This window comes from Carassius carassius, chromosome 3 (genome assembly GCF_963082965.1).
Source record: "Carassius carassius chromosome 3, fCarCar2.1, whole genome shotgun sequence".
NCBI lineage: Eukaryota > Metazoa > Chordata > Actinopteri > Cypriniformes > Cyprinidae > Carassius > Carassius carassius.
This window is the reverse complement of record NC_081757.1, coordinates 3,069,170-3,094,041: the sequence shown is the minus strand read 5'-3', so window position 1 is coordinate 3,094,041 and position 24,872 is coordinate 3,069,170. Positions and strand designations below refer to the sequence as shown.

The following is a 24,872-nucleotide window of genomic DNA, read 5'->3' as shown; positions in this document are numbered from 1 at the left end:
CAGTGGTGCCGAAACCCGGGAGAAGGAGGGACGCGCTACTGAAGATCCCTTGCTGCTATGGTGAATCCGCGGTGCCATCGAGCAGGCGAGGAAGTGTGCCGCCATGGACGCTCGAGGCGGTGGGCTGGAGTGAGTTGCTGGGGAGGGGCGAGCTTGCTGCTGGCCGCCCGTGATGTGGAGGGGCGGCTGCCGTCCGTGAGGGAGTGGAGGAGTCGGCGCCGTTCGCCTGAACAGGGAGGAGCAGGGAACGGGGGACTCCTGCTAGCTGCCCAAAATGGAGGAGTGTCGTGCCGTCCACCGAGAGCCGTCCAGGAGCCAGGCACCACGGAGGAGATCACCCAGCTGGTGGAGGGCCGAGCAGCAGTGCGTCTGGGAGCAGAATTTTTTTTTTCTTCTTCTCCTCTCTCCCCTCTGTCGCTCTTCCTTCCATCTCCTTTTCTCTCGCCTCGTCTGTCCTACCCCCAGGTTCCCGCAGGTCACCGTGAGCCGATATTGTAAAATATGAATCGTTTTATAATTTTAAACCTAACTAAAATATCATTTTGTCAAATGTTTTACTTGAAAAGTGGCTTAAGTATCCAATTAATTCTTTGGGCTGCTGTATACATCATTCTGTCTTTCTTTTTACAGGCTGATAAAAGGTTTTGTCTACTGATTCTTCATGTTTTTTCAGCATATGTATCCTAATGGAAGAAAAGGAAGCTTCATCCCAGTCACTTCATCCCAGTCACTTCATCTCCTTCTCTTCCATTTCTCCTGTATTCCTTGGGCTTTAAGAAAGGCATCTTTTCCACAAATACACTAATATTTTATTAAAATGCCTTTTTCCCTCTCAATTTTACATCTTGCATTCCTGTATGTTTTGTCAGGCAGGGGGCGGCCCTCTGCTGTCAATCAATCACTAGCCACTGGTCACATCCTCCACCTGTCCTTCAGCTTATGCAAATCAGTCTGACAGCCATTATCAATGTCACTGATGCTGCCCTGTGTGTATGTGTAGTTAAAATGCTACAGAGATGTTCAAAACAGAAGAGACAAGAAGAGATGACAAGAGAGCAGCAGAATTAAAAAAGCCCAGTTGTGCTGTCCAGAGAGGATGTGACCAGAGGCCACAGCTGCCTACAGTCCAGTCAGTGTGCACTAGAATGGGAATAGAGACACATAAAGACGTCTCATCTTCTGCAGGTCATCAAGCCAAAGACCGTTACAACCAAAAAATAGTATTTATTACAATGCAAATGAAAAAGAGGCTGTAAGAGATAGATACAGTCTGTTCAAAAAGCGTTGCTGTTATGTATACCTTCACAAAAATTGAAAGTTAAAAATCTCTTTTAGTTAACTATAGTCTCTTTTCAGTACAATGGTAACTTTATATATAGCTGAAAATGATACACTAATAAGAGTTTTTCTCAAAATCACATAAAAATCACACCAAATTTGAACATTAGAGAACTAGTTGTTAAAAATATTTGTGTAGTCACAAATACAAAAGCACTTAATTTACACTTAATTTACTAATTAAAGTGGATTAAATGTGATTTAATTAAGTTTTAATAAAAGAACTGTGTTTCATTAGCTCATTTAATTAATTAAAGGGGCCATCAGATGCTACATGCACTTTTACAAGTTGTTTGAACTGAAGTGTGTGTACACAACCACACTAAAATGATAAAAATCCACCCAGTGGTTTTATTCTAATCTGCTTTATTCTAATTTTACCCCTTTCTCAAATTGGGCTGATCTCAGATGCCTGTCTGTGTGACATCACAAAAATAGGACTGAGGTGTTCTGTTGTTGGATGTAATAATGAACATAGCAGTCATCATTTACTCCCGACATCTGAGCCGCTGAAGACGCCCCAATGCGCCCCAATCTACCTAAATGTGTTTATGTTCAGGCGAATCATTCGTGATCCTGCTTCACCAACAGGAGAAGTGAGTGTAAGGTTTTTTGTAATGAATCTTTGCAAATCACCATTCCTAATAATGTGTTAATTAGCAAGTTTCACAGTGAATGCGGCTGAAGTAAACAGTCCCTCCGAGAGCGGCTCAGAACATAGGGGCGGGGTCAGCAGAGCTCATTAACATTTAAAGGAAAATGCTACAAAACTGCGTGCTCTGAAAAGAGCTCTGTTTGACAAAATTAGTTTTTTACAATACCATTGAGAAATTTTAACCAAACTATGTTACAGATTTTTCATTAAGACCGTAAAGAATCATATCAACTTGTGGAAATCGGGCATCCTATGACCCCTTTAAACTTGCAAATAGCAAGTTTCCAAATATCCAGAATATCCAGAAAACATGGGTCGTGAAATCAGACATGACCTTGGACAGCATAAGCTATTGAATAGACTTCACAATACTCGTTTTCATTCACAAAAAATGAAATATGCTGTCTACCTTGAAAACGGTCGATATACGAGAGATTGTTATATACAGTCATGGCCAAAAGTTTTGGCAGTGACATAAATTTTGTGTTTTGCAAAGTTTGCTGCTTCAGTATTTGTAGATTATTTTTCCACATGATTCCACATGCTTCTAAAAAACAATTAGAAGCATATCATAAGTTCTAAAGGCTTTTATTGGCCAAAAAATAAATTGTGAGTGAATATTTACAGTGTGACCCTTGTTTTTCATAACCTCTGCAATTCACTCTGGCATGCTGGATATTAACTTCTGGGCCAAATCCTGAATGATGACGATCCATTCTTATTCGGTTCTCGGAGTTGATCACAATTTGTGGGCTTCTGCTTGTCCATTCACCTTCTGGGGACAATTAATTAGTCAATTAATGTTAGCTGGTCATTTTATATCAGGATCAAATAACAGTGAATTATTTTTATTTTATTTTATTTTTTGTGAAAAGTTTTTTTGGCCAATGAAGCTTTTAGAAATTATTTAAAATGCATATAGAAACAAACACCACAACATCTTAAGCTGCAAGCTTTGCAAAACACAATATTTATGTCACTGCCAAATCTTTTGGTCATGACTGTACTATTCTTTGTTCCTACACTCTTAGGACTTAAATTTTTAAGCTGTGAAAACATTGAAATATAGGCCTACTGTATTAATGGAATAATTAATACAGGTAAAAACAGAATAAATACATTTATTACCACATACAGTACAAAACGTCAGTCCACTGTATAACCAATCCAATTAATATAATACAAATCATCTGAGCAAACTAATTTAAAAATCAATATTTATGGCTTTTTTATTTTATTTGAATCCACTATAAAAAGAGAGATCATTTTTAAAAACTCTTTAAAATAAAGCTATATGCATTTTATGGACACCGTCCTCAGCACAACCACAAGCTCTACTTTTCACCATAATGGTGGTACCAAAACATAACCCCACAAAACATTAAACATTAACAGCCCTGTTGGGCTTCTATGTTTTATAGGGACATTCCATAGCCATAATGTTTTTTTATACTGTACAAACTCCATTCTGTATGATTTATAAACTTGTTTCCACATTGGGACCAAAACAAAGTCCCCACAAGGTCAAAATTGACTGGGATACAGTACTTGTGGGGATATGTCATCCTTTTGCTATTTATTTTGGCATATCTATTTCAAACAATCACATAAGTGATATTGAGATTTCATAAAGGTAGTATAGGTTTTTATTAATTCGCTACTTATAAAGCCACCAAATTATGTTCTAATTAAATAGCCATGGTTGAGCATTGAACATGCTTTGACATGTTGAGCTTTAGCGCTCATTTGCTTGACAATCTGATTCATATCACCTGACAGCACTATATGAACAGACATGTCAAAAAAGGCTAAAACGAAATTTCAATGAATAACGGAAAGAACAGTGAAAATCTTGAAATTAAAAAAGTATATGTATAAAAAATAGCTAGAGCATTGTTTTATGGTCTGTGTTTATTCTAGATCCAAATACATCTACAAAATCCCCATATGACAACAAGCTGAATTCAACCGTCAGTCAAACCCAGAGATGGCTGATACATATGGGCCTTGTCTCCTTCTGTACCCACTCAAAATCCAAGGCTGTAATTCCCACAGGTTAAAGCACCTGTCAGGTGGAAAACTCCAACATCCGAACACAGACTCGCTCTATAAGCACAAAAGTTGTGTCAGCTGTTTGAAGCAAAGTTGCTCAAATCCGGGTGAATTCTCTCCTGTCTGTCAGAAGCTTGAGGAAACTTATCTCCAACTATAATGGAGCCATAAGTTTCCAGGAAGTTACAGAAAACATGTCTACGGTGTAATACATCCATGAGCGCCGTTAATCTCTTTTTTTTTTTAGATCTCGCAGAGGAAGTTGGAAAACGAGGCAATAGATAATGAAGGGAAAGGGAGAGACTGCAAGAAAATATGTGATGAGGGCAATAGAGCAATTAAAAAAGGAACCTAAATGAATGAATGAAACAAGTGATGGGAAATGTTTCTTGCGTAATCAGTGATGTGTGTGTGTGTGTGTGTCTGTGTGCTTCAAGATCAGACCTCTTATTTATGTCATCCTTCCATCTCTCATGTCTCTTTCATTATTTTTCCTCCCTGATCTCTCAGTCTCTCTCTTCTGATTTTTCCCATCTCTTCCTCTCTCTCTCTTTCTCTCTCCCTCACTCAGTCTCTTGGAGTCAAGAGGCCCCAGCTTATCTGTTCTGCCTTGGGTTGCTATGGAAACTGCTCGGGTGGTCAGGATCTGGAGCTTGGCTCTTCGTTCACGTCTTAATATCTCCCTCAACCTTGTCAGGACACGCTCACATGTAAATAAGACCCCCCACTAACTATCAGTGCTTCCACCTTCCACATGAATGTCATTACTCTTCATAAAATTCTAGTTGTTGATTCAATGTCAGTCTGCGTGTAACAGACAGCAGCAGGTTTCTATAACAGCACCAGAATTGCCGTTTTAAGCAACACAATACAAATTTCACCCTTTCGTTCTACTTCATCTGGTGGTGAATCTCATAAAACATATCTAGGTTATATTTTACCCCAAAAATTTTAAGAAAAAGGCAAAGTAAAATCACATTGTCATTAAAGATTTCGATGACACTTCAGTTTAGGGACCAATTCTCACCAGTTGCTTATTAGCATGCCTATTATTAACATATTGGCCCTTTGTTAGCACTTATAAAACAGATATTCTACAATCCAACCTAATACCTTAAAACCTAAAAACTTATCAACTACCTTCCTTCCTAACTATTAGGAGTTTATTGAGGCAAAAGTAATAGTTAATGGTTTGTTAATGGCGAGAATTGTCCCAAGGTCCCATTAGTTAATGTTAATGAGTTAATCATTAGTTAATCAACTAATATTATGGTTATGTAGAATATGGCATTGATATGTGGTTTAGAAAATCTAATAAACATTCAATAAGATGGTTATATGCATGATAAAAGGCGACTAGTTAATAGTGAGAATTGGTTGCTAAACCAAAGTGTTACCTTAATTTTCAATTAAGTATTTAACTAATTTTAACAAATGGAAATTTATTGTAAAGCTTTCACATTTGTATTTCTACATAATGGCACTGTACTGCTGATTTTATTAATGTGTGACAGCATGATTTCCTGGGATTCAACAATTAATTTTCAGCCTATTATTATGTTTTAAATGTAACCTTAGAAAAAAGTACTGTACCATAGTTTTGAATGACTACCATATTTGACATAATACTCCAAAGTACTTCAAAGTATAACATAGTGTAGAAAATGGGATAATATTTTACCATGAAGCATCTTTTTGTCAATACGTACATTTTTCAAAAATCTTTTAAATATATTTTGTCTTTCCCACTCTCCTCCTCTAAAAAAACCCAGTGTTTATTTTCTATTTTCTCCATCTCTGTCTCTCTTTCAGCAAAGCCAAGGTCAAGCTCTTAATGATTTTGCGAGCACCTGGTTTATCCATTACATATTTAACAAAGGGAGATGAATTCCCTTCAGAATGCACTCCAGACTGAGAGAGAGAGCAAGAGACAAACAGAAATGAGAAAACGATTCAGCTAGATAACAGACAAACAAGAATAAGAGTGAATGCTACAATAAAATATCTACTGGATTTCAGAAATGTTTTCTTGTATAGGTACTGATGTGATATCCAGCGGGTGATGCTTGGGGTCGAGACACCATTTTCCCCGTCAAGCCACAGAAAGATGCAGTGCAAGTGGTAAGCCTAAATCATTGCCTCCACGGCAACCGCTGTCACGGTAACAGGGGATGCTGTGAAAAAAAAAATAATAATAAAAAAACATGGTTGTGCTGGGGAATATGAAGATGGCACTTCTACCTGCAGCTCACCACTCACCAGAGCAAAAACTGAGTATAGCAGGAAGGGAAAAGATGTATGAACAAGTGATGGTGTCAAAACAATGATGAATGCTGTTGTAGTCTACTTAAGCTTTCTTCAGAAAAACCTGCAGCAGGGTAAAAAAAAAAGACAGACAGAACTACCTTGAACGGCTAAAGAGAGAGAGAAAGAAGTATGTGTAAATAAGGAATTTATAACTATTGCTTATTTTTTTCACCCAAGCACTTTTAATATGTGTGTCTGTTTGTGCAAGAGATATATTATGTGACAGATGATATAAAAATAATGAACTCTAGTTCAGCTAAATTGGATCCAAGAGCGTTTCCAATGCACACATAAACATGACACTCAATACTAACAATAACATTCAGGCGTAAATATGAGCCAAACTGAGCTATAGCTGAGCTAACGGACTTGTGGGTCAGTCATCAAAACCAATTTAAACAAATCACAAACAAAGAAATAAAAGGAGATTTAAAGTTTTGTCAACCTTAGACTGGCTCTTTTAGCTGTGCAACTCAACTACTAATTTTGAATATTCACTGGATATTATGTACAGTAAAGTACAGGCAAGTCAGTAAAATCACATAAAAATCCTATCTAATGATATATAATCTATAAAAAATACAATTGAAGTTAACCCCGGGTTCAAATATAAGACTGGCAGATCTAACTGCAGTTATAATCTAAAACACTTTTGCAATAAGGTCCAAATGGTTACCACTAGTTAATGCATTGTTAAGAATAATACAATAATAATGCAAAACAATCCAGTACAGTGAATAGCACAAGTGAAATCACATAGAATTACAATAAATTGCTATATACTCCATAAAAAATGATTATAGAAATAACATTAATCCAGGATTTAACAATGAGACTGCCTGATCTCATTGAAGTTTCACTTTGTAAAATTTTAAAATAAATATTTATCAGTAATTATTATAATATTTATCAACAGGTAATGCATTAAGAGTCATGAACTAACAATGAAAACCCTTTTTTACCGTATTTCTGAATTTGTTCATATATATATATATATATATATATATATATATATATATATATATATATATTGTAATGAATTAACCTTTGTATTCATCCGGAAGAAGGAGGCGGGAACCGGCGGACAATCAAAAACATTTTAATAACAAAATAAACACACAACAGCGCACCAGCCCCTCACGGACGACTGGTGCGCATAAAATAAAACCCAAAACACAACTAAAAGCCCAGGCCTGGTCCTCTCTCGTCCTTCACTGTCGTCGCTCCAGTTTTATATCCTTCCATCTCCTCCATGGGCCTCGAGACCGGTGGGACGAACAGGTGTAGTTCATCTCCAATCACTCCCCCGGCCTCGCTCCCATGTCCCTCGGCCCCGCCCCACTCGTCCCATACCCCCATCGCCCCTCGCAGGCCGGGGGGTACTCCCGAGACTGCGCTCTACTCCCCCCCCCCCCCCTCCCTCCGGGGGGGCCGCTCCCGGGGACCTGCGGGAACCTGGGGGTAGGACAGGCGAGGCGAGAGAAAAGGAGATGGAAGGAGGAGCGACAGAGACGAGAGAGGGGAGAGGGGGAAAAAAAAAAAAAAAAAAATTCCGGTTCCCAGACGCACCGCTGCTCGGCCCTCCACCAGCTGGGTGATCTCCTCCGCGGTGCCTGGCGGTGGCACTGGACGGCCCTCGGCGGACGGCACGACACTCCTCCGCCGCCCGGTGGACGGCGACGGCTCCTCCGGTTTTGGGCAGCCGGCAGGAGTCCCCCGTTCCCTGCTCCTCCCCGTTCCGGCGGATGGCAGCAGGCTCCGGCCACCTGGCGAACGGCGCCGACTCCTCCGCTCCCTCACGGACGGCAGCCGTCCCTCCACATCGTGGGCGGCCGGTAGCGAGCTCGCCCGTCCCCGGCAACTCGCTCCAGCCCACCGCCTCGAGCATCCATGGCGGCACACTCCTCGCCAGCTCGTTGGCACCGCGGATTCACCACAGCGGCGAGGGATCTTCAGCAGCGCGTCCCTCCTTCTCCCGGGCTTCGGCACCACTGTAATGAATTAAACCTTCATATTCATCCGGAAGAAGGAGGCGGGAACCGGCGGACAATCAAAAACATTTTAATAACAAAATAAACACAAAACAGCGGACCAGCCCCTCACGGACGACTGGTGCGCATAAAATAAAACCCAAAACACAACTAAAAGCCCAGGCCTGGTCCTCTCTCGTCCTTCACTGTCGTCGCTCCAGTTTTATATCCTTCCATCTCCTCCATGGGCCTCGAGACCGGTGGGACGAACAGGTGTAGTTCATCTCCAATCACTCCCCCGGCCTCGCTCCCATGTCCCTCGGCCCCGCCCCACTCGTCACATATATATATATATATATATATATATATATATATATATATATATATATATATATATATATATATATCAAATTCTCATTCATGTTACCTAATGCACTGCCTAACAAATTCAACTTTTTTTCAAATGCTAATGATTTCTTCATATAAACAATGTTTTTTAAAATTGTGTAATGTATTGTGTGAGTGTGTGACGTGAGATTCAGCCAAGTATGGTGACCCATACTCAGAATTCGTGCTCTGCATTTAACCCATCCAAAGTGCACACACACAGCAGTGAACACACACACACACACACACACACTGTGAACACACACCCGGAGCAGTGGGCAGCCATTTATGCTGCGGTGCCCGGGGATCATTTGGGGGTTCAGTGCCTTGCTCAAGGGCACCTAAGTTGTGGTATTGCCAGCCCGAAACTCGAACCCACAACGCTAGGGTTAGGAGTCAAACTCTCTAACCACTAAGCCACAACTTCTCCTGTAGTGATTCAATGGTTGAGAGTTCAATAGCTGCTTCGAAATCCTAGTTCACACCTGAGACACTTGGCAAAGCCAGTTGAGCGACTATGGGGTATATAGCTATGAAGTATTAAAAATATCTTCCAGTGGCTTATATAATATTAAAACGATCAAGACAACCTTCAAATGACCCATGCAACTATACAACCTTTAAATGAAAGAATTATGCAATCTTCCTTAAGTCTAAAAATGAAATCGAATTCTTTCAGTTGGATGAGGTTTGACTATAAATTGAGTCCATAAGTCTAACGAGCAAACGTCTGTGACTGAACAAGTGACAGACTGTGTGCAGGCCAATGGTTTTATCTAAATTATAGTTTGAGTCACGTCACTCATTCTCATTTCAGATGACGATAGAGGATCTGCAATTCCTTGAATTACTGTCGCCTCAGTGCTCATATTGCTGGCCCACATCCAGGCTCATGACAGAAGCTGAAAGTGGAGAGGAGGGGCGTGACGACCGAACACTGCTGCCAGTGCATGATGAGATGTGCTGATGTTAATTGTGTCCTGTCATTGCTGGTATAAATCCTGCATCACATTTCAACTTTGTGGAGACTTGCATGCACCAGATGTCCTTGAGGTCCAGGTATGGCACAACTCTAACATAATAACTTAAAGTACAGCTTGTTTTTAAATAATACTTAGCTAAACTATAGGCTACTAAAGAAGCAATGAAGGGGGATACACTTTTATGTACACTATTGTTCACTAAAGTGATACTAAATTTTTTTAAAGGTGACCAGTTAATGTTTTTGGAAAATGTCTCTATGTCTGCATTTATTTAATCAAAAATATAGTAAAACAGTAATATTATGTCATTGCCACAGCCTTCAATGTTGCATGATCCTTCAGAAATCATTCTAATATGCTGATTTAGTGCTCATATTATTATCTATGTTGAATACAGTCGTGCTGCTTTATATGTATGATATAGAATTCTTTGATGAATAGAAAGTTCAAATAAACAGCATTAATTTGGAATGGAAATCTTTAATCACATTTTAAATATCTTTACTGTCAATGTAATGCATCCTTGCCAAATAAAAGTATTTATTTATTTTAAATACATCTTATTAACCCCAAACTTTATTATTTCAATTAGAGCAGTATTGATTTGGTGCGAAAAACAAAAACAAACAAACAAACAAAAAACAAAAACAACCCAAAAAACAATAAACAAACCAACAGTGATCTCAATATGGGTGACCATATTAAACTTGAAATTATAATTTTGTATTAAATTATAATCAATACAACTAGAAGACAGACCAAATTATATAACTCGGTAACTCAGTTGAAAACAGTGATGAATAACTAGGTTTACTTAAACATTGTGTTAAAGAAACATGAGAACTTTAGTACAAGGCCTAAAATAAATCAGTATTTTAGTTTAGTGTAACGATTTGTAAGGATAAAATGTTAGCTACTGTAATAAAATAAGCACCTAATTTATACAAACTGGTTCACAAAAAGTTAATTAACCAAATTAATCAGTTTGCTGAACTTTAATGTGGAGTTCATATTTCCCACCACTACATGATATAAAAAAAGATCAATATAAAAAAAAGATCAATGTGCAAACTATGTGAAATTAAAAAAGTGGAATGCAGTGGTATCATCAAAAATAGCTTAAATGAAATAGCTACACCGGTTTGAAAACAGCTTAGCTACTATCAAACTATCAAGTAGTGTCTCCACTTTTAGTTAGTTACTCCGCAGCACTGCTCCATGAACAGTTTTGGTACCATTCAAATTTATATTTTTATTTAAATGAACAGGTCACCACTAATCCCACTGCTAGACACACCAGATAGATATTTTTCATCAATAATGTAGACCCACACATACAGTACTCTCTCTATGCCTCAATTTAAATTCCTTGTTCTTTGCATTATATCTAAATGGGAAAGTCTTGAGTCTATGAAGAGACAAACAGGCAGTGAGAGAAAGACATTCACAAACAAACATAAGCACTCTCTTTTGCAAGGCAGGAAGAACTGAGCTGAGAGGCTGACATGTCTAAGCTTCACTATCTGCACTAAGCTCCAGAGCCAAGTACATAACACACTAATTCGCCAGAGAAAGTCAAAATGCTAAAGCACCACACCCAGGGCCTTAGAACCATCTGACTCAGCCTTTAGCCCTTCAGCTGTATTTGTGTTTGTTATATATTACAAGTATTACGAATACAAACCAGATCCAACCATTCTGCAGTTTAGTAGTAATGCTTTGAACATCTCAAGCGTCTTTCTTTTTTTATTTATTTTTTTATTAAGTGTAAATCTAAAGGCTGCTTTATCCCCGCTCTGGGCAGTGCCGCAGTTAAAGTAAGAAATGGAAAAATATATTTCTAACTGCTGTGGCCCAATAAAACTGAGTCAAAGCTAATCTGCATGAATATATCACTCTTCAATATTTCAGTCTTGTAAAATAATAAAAGAGAGAAAGAGAGAGGAAATTTAAAAAAGAGAAAGGATTTAGCACTTTAACTCAAAAACGCTTTCATAAGTCCTCATATTACCCTTAAGTAACTCTCACACTTCTGAACTATGCATATTCAGCTTTGCGGTCAAAACGAATAAAGAAACTCATTCTAATGACAATAGCAGGTAGCTTCCCCATGGGAGCTATTCTGATCCAGCATTTACTTTAACCGACTCTTATATAATAAGACCAATTAAGCAAAAATTGACCTATAGCCTGTAATTGGAGCACTGTGGGATCTGCTGGTGCTTTTTTCTATAGAAAATCAATGGCTCAATTCACCCAGATTTAACCATTAACTAAAAGTTAACTATCTTGACCAGACCGCTGAAAGTGCCCCCACATTAGTGTTGTCTAGCCAGAAATTTAATGCTCACAGGCATTTAATGCTCATCTCATTCCCTCTTCTCTGCACAGTTTCTAGTCACTGACATACTGTTAATATAAACAGAAGAAAAATTAATCAGTGAATTAGTTCATCAGACAAAAACTTCTGCTTCTGCAAATGCCCAAATGAACAGTCCAAATGAATGGATCCTCTTCAGGAACTCGAGCTGCGTCGAACAACGCTTTGGGGAACGCGCTTAGCATGAGCGACTCTGAATATCGTGTGTAATCAGTCCAATGGAAGAGCGTGACGTCACAGGCGGGGTGATGTAAGTGACCAGGAAGCTATAAAAGCATGTGCCGTGCAGCTGGCGTCAGCTTCGCGTCTTTCAGCAAGCGCTCTGTGTGTGAATGTCACTTGTTTGTCTTGTGAGTCTTATTTACTGTTGTCTTTCCAGTTAGAGCTCCAAGTCATGCCGAAGAGCAAGGCGAAATCTAAGCATAGTGATGGCGATTCTAACTCACGTTATAGGTTGTGTGTTCCTCCCTGCCCGCTATAACGGGTGGGGATACACACAGCTTGTGCGTGGTTTACCCGGGAGCGAAGCCCGCTGAGTCGGCTCTTTTGAGGGGGCCGACTGTCTGCACTGTGAGCATATGTCGGTGCGGCTGCTTCGTTCCCAGAGGCCCTCTTCGAGGAGGGGGCCCTCGCCAGCATTCACCGCGGTGCTGGTCCCGCTTCTGCCGAGGCAGAACGGCGGCTGCACTCGTGGGGTTCGCAAGTGGATTTGGTGGAGGGAATGGAGACGGGACAGTCCCTATCTCCTTCCACTTCCGCCAGATCCGGTGACCAATCTCTGGAGTCGGAAGCACGCTCTGTGGTTCCTTCCACCCAGGGAGAGGGATTGACGCTCCGCCTCTCTTCCTTCGAGGAGGTCGATGTGGAGTCGGTCGACAGGGATTCGCCACCCCATTCGCCGCAGTATGAGGAGCTCTTGGAGGTGGTTACTCGCGCGGTGGCCAAATTAAGCATTGAGTGGCCCGCCGAAAAAACGACCGAACCGCATCGAAGCAAGCTCGATGAACGCTTCCTGCGCGCGAGTCAGCCACCTCCCAGCCGGGGCCTTCCATTATTTCCCGACCTGCATGATGAGATCGCCAGGTCGTGGAAACACCTGTTTTCAGCCCGACTCTACATCCCCTCATCTGATTACTACGGCAACGTGGTGGGGATGGGAGAGCACGGCTATAGAGCGATGCCCCAGGTGGAACAGACGCTTGTGAGCTATCTGTCCACTGGCGTGGCATCGTCTCTGAAGGCCCCAGCATTGCCCTCAAAGCCACTCAGAACAACATCGGCTTTGGTGGGCAAAGGGTATGCGGCTGCAGGTCAGGCTGGTGCGTGTCTGTACACCATGGCGGTGTTACAGGCGTACCAAGCTGACCTGCTTAACGAGCTAGATGAGGGAGAGGAGATCAAGTCTCATGATATTTCAGAACTAAGAAGGACCGCTGATCTCTCCCTCCGTGCCACCAAGGAGACCGCCCGAGCAATTGGGCGGTCCATGACAGCTATGGTGGCCGCGGAGAGGCACTTAAGGTTGACCCTGTCTGATATGAAAGAGCGGGACAGGGTCTGCCTCATGGACGCCCCGATCCAGCCGACTGGCCTGTTCGGCGACGCAGTCAATTCTGTTGTCGACAGGTTTCAGAAGGCCCGCAAACAAGCGGCGGTGTTCCATAAGTTCCTCCCTCATCCCTCTCTCAGGGCATCTGTGCGGGAGATGCCCCAGCCGCACCCTAGCTCCTCGTATCGAGAGGCCCAGAAACAGAGCGCTCCCGGCCGAGGTCTTCTAAGCCTAAACAAGATCTTAGGGCAGTCATAGAAGCCAAGAAGTCCTCGGCCAAGAAGCCCTGATGCCAAAAGACCAGGGTTTCAGAGGGCAGCTCTGCTGGGGTAGAGCGGTACACACCGCAGTACATGGTGCCCATCTCGCCTCAGCGCACTCTGGGGGCCGATCTGCCAACCCTGCCAGTGTTCCAGGGCGCAGCGGTCTCCTGCGAGCATCGTTCTCAGTATCTTCCGCCCGTGCGCGTAGCGGGGCTGAGACGCTCGCCGCCCCTGCGGGGGCCTCTTAAATCAGAAGTCAGTCTCGAGAGACTGATTCCCTTAGTAGATTATTTAGCAGCATGGAAACTACTGCCAAATGTATCTCAATGGGTCCTGCACAAAGTAGAAAAAGGCTACTGTATTCATTTTGGCTCTGCACCGCCAATATTCAACGGGGTCATTCCGACGATAGTCGGCCCCAGGCAGGGTCTGGTTATGCAACAGGAAGTGAAAACCCTATTAGAGAAGGAGGCAATCAGGTGGTCCCCCCTCAAGACAGGGACTCCAGATTTTACAGCCAGTATTTCATAGTTCCAAAGAAGGATGGGGGGTTGGGTCCGATTATAGACTTGAGGGTCTTAAATCGTTCAGTTATGAGATTGAAGTTCAAAATGCTCACAATCAAGCATGTTGTAGCTCAGATCCGGTCCGAGGACTGTCACAATAGATCTCAAATATGCATACTTCCACATATCCATCCTTCCACAACACAGGAGGATTCTGAGGTTCGCTTTCAGGGGCGAAGCTTACCAATATCGAGTACTTCCCTTCGGCCTTGCACTCTCACCCCGCATGTTCACAAAATGTGTAGACGTGGCTCTGGTCCCCCTGCGCATGCAGGGCATCCGCATTCTCAACTATATCGACGATTGGTTGATTTTAGCTCAGTCAGAGCAGTTTGCGGCTCGGCATCAAGATGTCGTTCTCGCACATATGGGGGAGCTGGGTTTGAGAATGAACGCCAAGAAGAGTGTACTTTCTCCGGTTCAGAGAACCACCTATCTAGGCGTAGTATGGGATTCGACCGCGATGCAGGCACGATTGTCCCCTGCTCGTATCGAGTCGATCCTCATCTCAGTCGAGAGAGTCAGAGAAGGCCAGTCACTTACTTTCAAACAATTTCAGAGATTGTTGGGTCTGATGGCAGCTGCGTCCAACGTGATACCTCTTGGCCTGCTGTACATGAGACCCCTACAGTGGTGGCTCAAGACCAAAGGATTTTCCCTGAGGGGCAACCAACTTCGCACTATCAAGGTCATTTGGCGCTGCCTCCGTGCCTTAGACATGTGGAAGAAACCTTGGTTCTTGAATCAGGGCCCGGTGCTGGGAGCTCCTTGTCGCTGTGTAATACTAGCGACGGATGCATTTCTCACCGGTTGGGGTGCAGTCATGAGTGGCCACCCTGCCCGTGGTCTGTGGAGCGGTCGTCTTCTAACATGGCATATCAAATGTCTAGAAATGCTAGCAGTTTATCGTGCACTGAAGCACTTCCTCCCAGACCTAAGGGGTCACAATGTGTTGGTGCGCACCGACAACACATCGGTGGTCTCTTACATCAACCACCAGGGAGGTCTGTGTTCGCGCCCTTTGTACAAGCTGGCGCACCAGATCCTGGTGTGGTCCCAAAGCAAACTCCTCTCATTAATAGCAGTATATATTCCTGGGAAACTAAATATGGGAGCAGACATACTGTCGAGGCAGGGGCCGAGGCCCGGGGAATAGAGGCTTCATCCAGAGGTGGTGAAGCAGATATGGAGAGTGTTTGGCAGGGCTCAAATAGACCTTTTTGCGACTCAAGAGACATCACAATGTCCCCTTTGGTTCTCTCTAGTTCATCCAGCTCCTCTGGGACTGGACACTATGGTACAGACCTGGCCGAGGCTTTGTCTGTAAGCCTTTCCCAAAATTGCTCTGCTCCCGGGAGTTCTGGCGAGAATACGCCTGGATGGGGTCCGTCTGTTATTAGTAGCCCCGTTCTGGCTGGGCCGAGTATGGTTCGCATACCTGGTCTCGCTCCTCGACGGCTCTCCATGGGAGATACCGATCGGGACAGACCTACTCTCACAGGCGCAGGGCACGATAATTCACCCTCGCACGGAGTTGTGGAAGCTGTGGGTGTGGCGCCTGAGGGGGTACAATTATTAGCAGCTGGTCTCTCATCCGAGGTTGTTGAGACCCTCCTCCAATCCAGAGCTCCCTCAACAAGGAAACTGTACACCCTGAGGTGGAAACTCTTCACCTCATGGTGCAGAGACCGCCAGCTAGACCCAGCAAACTGCCCAGTTGGTACAGTTCTGGAGTTTCTACAGGCCAGGCTCTCTGCAGGGTTGACCCACTCCACGCTAAAGGTTTATGTGGCGGCCATTTTGGCCTTCTACGCCCTTCTCGATGGCCAGTCTTTGGGAAGACACCCCCTAGTTACACGTTTCCTCTGCGGTGCACTGAGACTGAGACCTCCAGTACGGTCCCGTATTCCCCTGTGGGACTTGGTTTTGGTGTTAGAGGCAACGTGCAAACCCCCGTTTGAACCCATTCAGGATATTTCAGACAGACATCTTATGCTTAAAATCTCCTTTCTGTTGGCTATCACCTCTCTGCGGAGAGTAGGAGATCTTCAGGCCCTCTCTGTGGCCCCCACTTATCTTGAGTTTGCACCTGGCATGACCAAAGCGTTCATATACCCTCGAGCGGGATATGATCCTAAGGTTCCCTCTGTTACACCACGAGCTGTAGTGCTGCAGGCCTTCTGTCCTTCTCCCTTTCGGGAGCCCGACCAAGCGAAGCTAAATTGTATGTGTCCAGTTCAAGCGCTGGACGCATACGTCCACAGAGCTGCCCTGTGGAGAAAAACTGACCAATTGCTTGTATGCTACGGTCCCCCCAAGAGGGGTTCTCCTGCTTCTAAGCAGACTATTAGTCGTTGGATAGTCGAGGCTATCAACGCCACCTATGAGTCCTCTGGTCTTCCCCCGCTGTGGGGAGCCAAGGCTCACTCTACTCGGGGTATGGCGGCCTCCTAGGCCTTCCTAGCAGGTGTATCCATGCTGGACATCTGCAATGCTGCTGGGTAGTCCACGCCTTCTATGTTTGTTAAATTCTATGGCCTAGACATGCCAGTCACTCCGGGCGCTTCTGTCCTCTCGTCCTAAGCTGTGCTCTTCGGATACACACTAGGCAGGGGTTTGGTAGTCTGGCGGTGTTGGTACTCATCTCCCAAAGCGTTGTTCGACGCAGCTCGAGTTCCTGAAGAGGAACGTCTCTAGGTTACGTATGTAACCCTAGTTCCTCGAGGGAACGAGACGCTGCGTCTCGGAGCCATACCCCTGGCACCCCTGCCGGCGCTTGCTGGTACTCGAAGCTGACGCCAGCTGTGCGGCACGTGCTTTTATAGCTTCCTGGTAGCTTACGTCACCCCGCCTGTGCCGTCATGCTCTTCCATTGGACTGATTACAGACGATATTCAGAGTCGCTCACGCTAAGCGCGTTCCCCAAAGCGTTGTTCGACGCAGCGTCTTGTTCCCTCGAGGAACTAGGGTTACATACGTAACCTAGAGATGATTTACTAAAATGAAATAACTGAAATAAAAAAAATTAAAAACATGAATCCCAAAGCTGCCTTCAAAAACATTAGAGTTGGGCATCTCCATAACTGAGGCCAATGTGATACCCATCTCAATGCATAACCAACATTATGATACAATGTAGACAGATATGAAGCAGATATGTATGTAATGTGATTAACCCCATTACGATGCAGTGCGATGCATTTTTCGATTCAATACAACAAATACATTACGTCCCCTACAGCACGTTTCACAACAATTTTAAAGTGAAATGTCCAGAGAGTGGGGCTAAAACATGTTCAATACGTGATTCAAATCAAGTCATAACATAATATTCTGAAAGCAATTGTGTGAAAATTAGCCTTTATAAAACAAAACTCTGTACCTCTAAATCATACTTTGTGTGAAAAGGAATAAAAGTTGTTGGAGTTTTACTGCCTCTAATGTTCATTTCAACTGGAAACTGCAGTTCTGCAATTCGTACATATATAGTAGGTAAGTTTTTTCAGTTTTGCAGAAATGTATATATAGAGGCATGTATTTCCAATGAGCCTATGTTGCAACAACGAAACATCTTGATACTATTGCCAACTTGTATCCAAAGAACACTTTTTTAAATCAATTAACTTTTATGCCAATGCAGCGATGCTTACCATCTCTAATAAACATGATAGAAAAATGTGTGAAAACGTCCAAAGTAAAATAAGAAATGATCTGCTCTGCCATATGGAGCAGTTTCTGTGCCTCTTGTGATTTCAGACCTGCATGAAGAGTTAGTGGGAAAATAAATGAAGTACACTTACCCAGAACTCCCAGCCTATAGTTCATGGTGACTACAATGACGTTCCCATATGCCGCAAGCACACTGGCGTCAAACATGTTTCCGGTTCCTTCCATGTAAGAGCCACCATGAATGAACAGCATGACTGGTTTCTTCCTGCGGTCACGGATGTCTAAAAAAAGTCAAAATGAGGGGAAAAGAGAGTATTGTGTAAGTGAGGGCTATAGAAAGATTAAATGATGAGTCACTTTGTGAAACTACACATTTTATTATTTATTTATTTTTTTTATATCTGAAGGTGATGGTTGGATCCTTTGAGTGTAAATAGCTAGTCATTAGGTAATTTTAGACACCAATGAGCTCTTACTCCTCAATATATAACAACACATACACACACACACACCGAGACAGATGCAGAGGCAGCTGCAGTGGAGCGTCGCTATAGAAACTGCCTCAATTTGATTTCCCCATCTACCCAACAGAGGCCATTCCATCAATGTGACTCACTCCCATTGACTGTTGCCATGGAGATCTATTACACAGACACACATACTTTCACTTTTCTAACCCCTTTATCACCTTCAATCACTACCTGAATCTCAGTCGATTTCATTAAAGCAGATAATTGATAAAGTCAGACACTCCAAGATGCAGCAGGAGCGACCACACACACAAACACAAATGCATCCAAAGTGTTACCAGAGTAGAGCATCAAACAGACGGTCAGTCAAGATGGATTACTGACTTATTCATCCATAAAACACACACAGACATGTGCTGTCATACATGACTGGACAGACAAGCAAATACTTCAACAAATGCTTCCGTCAACTATTTGGGTTCCAATAATGACTGGTGATGGTGAATATTTAAATAATACAATTAAATTACATTTTCAATTAATTCAAGATATTTTGATCTATCTATCTGTCTATCTATCTATCTATCTATCTATCTATCTATCTATCTATCTATCTATCTATCTATCTATCTATCTATCTATCTATCTATCTATCGTTAAACTTCTGATGTTTAAAATAGGGCTGTCAATTGATTCACATTTTTATTCAGAATAATCACACCCCTTTTCTGTGATTAAACACGATTAATCGCACACGTCATGAAATTAAGCATAAGCTATGTATCTTGTTTCAAATGTTTATTTTGTCATCATCTGCTACATCCAGCAAAGTAAACTCTCAAAATTCTCAAAAATCTGTATTTTCTGAAAGACTTTTTCGAGATAAATTTAGATTTCTTTCCAAAAAAGGACACTTAGAAACTCCAAAAGGACACCAAAGGAGCCCATATAAGCACATATGAAAGAAGAAAATCTATAGTATGTGTACAGTGCAACAGCAAATAACTTTTTTACATTTTAGAGAATTCAAGTTGCAATACTGACCACATGGTTATGGCAAAAAAACAACAACCGCCTGCTGACTGCATATATCTACTACTGTAGACAGATCCATTCATTATTGTGAATGTGTGTGGAAACAACGTGAATGAGCGTAAATGTCTGTGCTGTGCATAAATACAAGGTGCGATCAGTACGTCAAGAGCACTTATACATGCATTGATATAACGGACAAACGCATGCTTACTGTATGACTCCTGTATGCCACAGCAATCATCTTTACCTTGATTGCAGCCTTCATCCATCAAAACTTTACTCGAGAAACAGTAGTTTGCATCTCATCTGGCCATACACCAGTGGGATGTTGACAATCCGTTCAGTCTGTACTTCACACAGCACGACTGTAAAGGCTCGCGCTCTTCAGAAACAATCACGGAATATGAGAGAGCTCTGCAATCTTTGATGTTATCAGCCTGGTTTCCTTTATATTAGAGCTTTTTTGGACAGATTGTTTGAATTCATTTGCTTACTGGATCATTGGACTGAAAACTTTCCCAGAGTTTAGCAGCTTAAAATGATCTAATCGCAAGCAGAGAAGCAAAATTGGGTTAAAGTGTTAGAATAGAAATTGTGCTTCAGTAATTTTGCGTTAACTGTGTAAAATTATTTTAACACGTTAGGATTTGTAAAATGTATCACATGCATTAACAATGACAGCCCTAGTTTAAAACCCTTTCTGTCATTACAACTCTCAAAGGGATTGGCATGGTAATGTACATGACAATGTTAATGTATTTGGTCTTGGCAGAACAGATCTGCTACGAAGCTGCTGCTGTGGCAGAGCAAGTACCAAGACTTGCTACTGCCAATACAACCACCAACATGCTGCTGTGAGCATGTAAGAAATAATGCTGCTGCACAAATAACATACATGATTGGGTGCATATAGCAGATCCATAAAGGTGGAGCTGGGGAAGCTGGAGGGTTTCTGGAGTGTGCTACAAACTGTTACCCCAAACATTGGTTAAGTATTTGAATGTTGAGCAGCGAGCTCATTGGCTATCGATACAGGAGAGAACGTGTGACGTGATGATGATGTCATGTCATACCGAGTTAGATCTATCGGACTGTGCCATTTAGAGTTTCATGCCAGAACTCTGTATGTATTGTGCAGTTGTAGCAGCTCCTAATAGTACCTACTACCTTCTGGCTAGTAACTTTTATATTAATTACTTTGCAAAGTCATTTTTAGTTGCATTTATTGTTTGACAGGTGTTAATTTTGGACCCTCTGCATGCACATCAACACATGCTTCCAGAGACGGCATTCACACAATCAGTCAGTACAGTAGAATTGTGTTCATCTTGATTCATTTCCAAAAACTCTTTTTCCTCAATGCCCCTCTCTAACACTTTTAATAGATTAATTTCAAGTATCAATGTGTTTTGTCTTAGCTTAACCACCAAAACATCCTGTTCCTTTATTTTGGCCCCCGGTGTCCTCGCTTTCTTACATTCAAACACCACAAACATACCGTAAAATGGGCATTCAAAGGGAGGGCAAGTAGGTCTGCAAACGTACTGCGAAATGAAGGTAGAAAAAGAAAGACACAAAGATTAGAAGGGAGGAAACGAGTCCGATTTTGAGGAAAACTAGGAGAGGGCGTGAAACGAAATGATCTGAAAAAAAGTCCAAAACAAAGAAACATGCATACTCAGATAGAGAGGCCCACAGGAGCTTGCTGCTCACCTCTGAGCCTCTCATGCAGAACGGAGACAATAGTGTGATTAGAAACAAACTTGTGTTTACTGCTCAGCGCGTTTGCATGTGTGTGGGTGAACCCACAAACACATACACAATCTGCCATTATGTCCCTCTGATGGTGGGGAGCCTCTATCTCTTCTGTGAACTTAATTAGCTCTGAATCCATTAGACACTGCCAGATAGACAATTCCTTCCTCTATTCTCCTGTCACCCACATCCAATTAAACTGGTGCAAAAACACAAAGGCATATTTCTCACTTGAGACAACTCGGCCCGATAGGCTGGCTACCGAATGCCATCATAGCTAGTGCTTGTAAATTTGGTGTTTACTAGAGAAAATTCCAAAAACATGCGATTTTGAACATATAAATGTGAAATTTATAATTTCTGGGGGGTTAATTTGGTTTTGTATACAAATTTGATTGACAGTCCATGACTGACAGGACAAAAGACTTATAGTCCATTAGTGTGTATGTTGGCTTGACAAAGTTTTTTATAAACTTTATTGACAGAGCAGCACGATAGACAGGAATAAAAAATAGAATGAACAATAAAAAGAAAGACGGGTGGATAAATGGATGGACTGATGGACAGATGGATATAAAAAGAATGACAGACAGACAGACAGACAGATACACAGATAGACAGATAGAAGGACTGCACAATTCATTGAATAGATTGTAATGCGCATTTTGTTAGTAAAGCCAGTTCTGTAATCAGCAGTAAATCAGCAGGAGCAGCATTTACTACACAGAGCCATAGCTCACTGACAAAACGCAAAAAAAAATTGCTGATGATATTATTGCGTGATTATGAAATCAAAGAAATTGTTCGTGATAGTGACAGCTGTTTGCGCAGCTTCTCAATGAACTACATCTCTGTGTAGTAAATGGTGTTCCACATGAAAGCATGTGAAATACCACATTCAACAACATATTTTTTTATTCCAAACTCACTTCATAAGGTCAGCTGAATGTTTGAAATAAATCCTTCTGTGAGATGATGTGGCTTCTTCCACAGAATAAGGCACGCAACGTATTTCATTGTATTCTAAGCAGTGATGAAGGCATTGTATTATAAATATACTTTATTTTAATGAAAATTATAATAATAATAACTCAGATAAACCATGCATTGTCATAATTGTGTGTTTTTTTTAGTCGCGTTGAATCAATAAACACAGTTAAATCTTCTGTTTATCCAGCTACCACTATTTCATTTCCTGGGCTTTACAGAGACGCGCGTTTGGAGTTTCAGCGTGAGAGCGCCCTCTGGCCTTTGGATGGAGATTTACTGCGTTTCGCTATATGCATATGTTGTGAAGTATTTAAAGCGTGTTTCACTATATGCATGTGTTGTGATGATTTGCAGCACGTTTCGCTATATGCATGTGTTGTGAAGAATTTGCAGTGCGTTTCGTTGCATGCAAGTGTTGTGAGGATTAGTAGCGCGTTTCGCTATATGCATGTGTTGTGATGATTTGCAGCGCATTTCATTATATGCATGTGTTGTGACGTATTTGCAGCGCGTTTCGCTATATGCATGTGTTGTGAAGTATTTGCAGCGTGTTTCGTTGTATGCATGTGTTGTGATGATTTGCAACACTTGCGTTGTCAAACTGATGAAGATGTTTTCTTCACTTGCCAATGTTTTTTCAATTTGCATGTGTTTTCTTAAGTTGCAGCGTGTTGAGCTGTCTCGGCCACCGTATACTACAGACCTGTGGCTCTAACATCTGTTGTCATGAAGTCGTTTGAAAAACTAGTTCTGGCTTGTCTGAAGAACATCACTGGACCCCTGCAGTTTGCTTACCGAGCAAACAGGTCCGTGGATGATGCAATCAACATGGGATTGCACTTCATCCTGCAACATCTGGACAAAACAGGGACTTATGTGAGGATCCTGTTTGTGGACTTTAGTTCGGCTCTTTCAACACCATCATCCCATCAGCCCTCCAGACCAAACTGACCCAGCTCTCTGTTCCTAGCTCTTTCTGCCAGTGGATCACCAGCTTTTTGACAGATAGGCAACAGTTAGTGAGACTGGGGGAATTCATGTCTAAAAGTTGCTCCACCAGCACTGGTGCCCCTCAGGGATGTGTTCTCTCCCCACTGCTCTTCTCCCTGTACACCAACGACTGCACCTCTAAAGACCCATCTGTCAAGCTCCTGAAGTTTGCAGACGACACTACAGTCATCTGCCTCATCCAGGACGGTGATGAGTCTGCTTACAGACAAGAGGTTGAGCAACTGGCTGTCTGGTGCAGTCTTAACAACCTGGAGCTGAACACGCTCAAAACAGTGGAGATGATCGTGGACTTTAAGAGAAACCCCCTTGCACTCCCCCCACTCACCATCATGAACAGCACAGTGGCTGCAGTGGAGTCATTCAGATTCCTGGGAACCACCATCTCTCAGGACCTGAAGTGGGACAATCACATTGACTCCATTGTGAAAAAGGCCCAACAAAGGTTGTACTTCCTTCGCCAGCTGAGGAAGTTTAACCTGCCACAGGAGCTGCGGAAACAGTTCTACTCAGCCATCATTGAGTCTGTCCCGTGTACTTCAATAACTGTCTGGTTTGGTTCAACAACAAAATCAGACATCAAAAGACAACAGAGAACTGTTCGGAGTGCTAAAAGGATTATTGGTGCTCCCCTGCCCAGCCTTCAAGAACTGTATACATCCAGAGTGAGGAAAAGGGCTCAGAAAATCACTCAGAAAATCATCTTTGAACTATTGCCATCTGGACTGCGCTTCAGAGCCTCAAATACCAGAACAGTCAGGCACAAGAACAGATTCTTCCCCCAGGCAATCTACCTCATGATCTGTTACATATTCCCCACTTATGCAATAAAAATGTGCAATATCCTTATATTTATTTGTTACCCCTCCATCCTAGTACATCCCTGCATCTTACTCAATCCTGTTCCATTATCATTTATAGCACAATTGTTTATACACTTATTTATTTGCCTAATTATTATTTTTTTTGTCTGTGTGTTTTTGTCTCTGTGTACTGGAAGCTTATGTCACTAAAACAAATTCCTTGTATGCGCAAGCATACCTGGCAATAAAGCTCTTTCTGATTCTGATTCTTCAGAAATGGCAAAATCCTGTTTTTCTGGAATACCTGAGATTGCTGCTATTTTCGCAGATGGTAAAGCAAGAGTTACTTTTCTTGGTTATAAAAACCATTATACCAAATCAACATAACACTCAGCTATTACAGATATGGAAATTAACTCTGATTCTCTTCAGTCTATGAGTCACATTGTTACACTGAATGAAAGAAGATCCACCACATGACTGAAAGAATGAGGAAAAGTATGAGAGGAGGAAGACAGAGAGAGATTACAGGAGGGAGCTTTTGGTGAGGTGGAGGAGGTTTGAAGGAGCAGAAAACAGGGCATTTGAGAGACTAACAATCAACACTTAGACTACAGACTGCAGTCAGACTGTCTGTCAGGGTCTCTTACACATGGATCAATATCGTAAAGAGTACTCAGAAGGACAAGATA

The 24,872-nt window shown here is 42.2% G+C and overlaps 1 protein-coding gene across 2 annotated transcripts in view; it reads right to left on the bottom strand.

Annotated features, from left to right (window-relative positions):
• The window catches only part of nlgn2a (neuroligin 2a), a 170,999-nt gene that overhangs the window by 50,273 nt on the left and 95,854 nt on the right, over window positions 1–24,872 (bottom strand). For both annotated transcript variants that reach the window (XM_059525030.1, XM_059525025.1), the window contains one exon: window positions 18,251–18,400. In XM_059525030.1, the coding sequence (XP_059381013.1) occupies window positions 18,251–18,400 (150 nt within the window). The remainder of the gene's footprint in view (window positions 1–18,250; window positions 18,401–24,872) is intronic.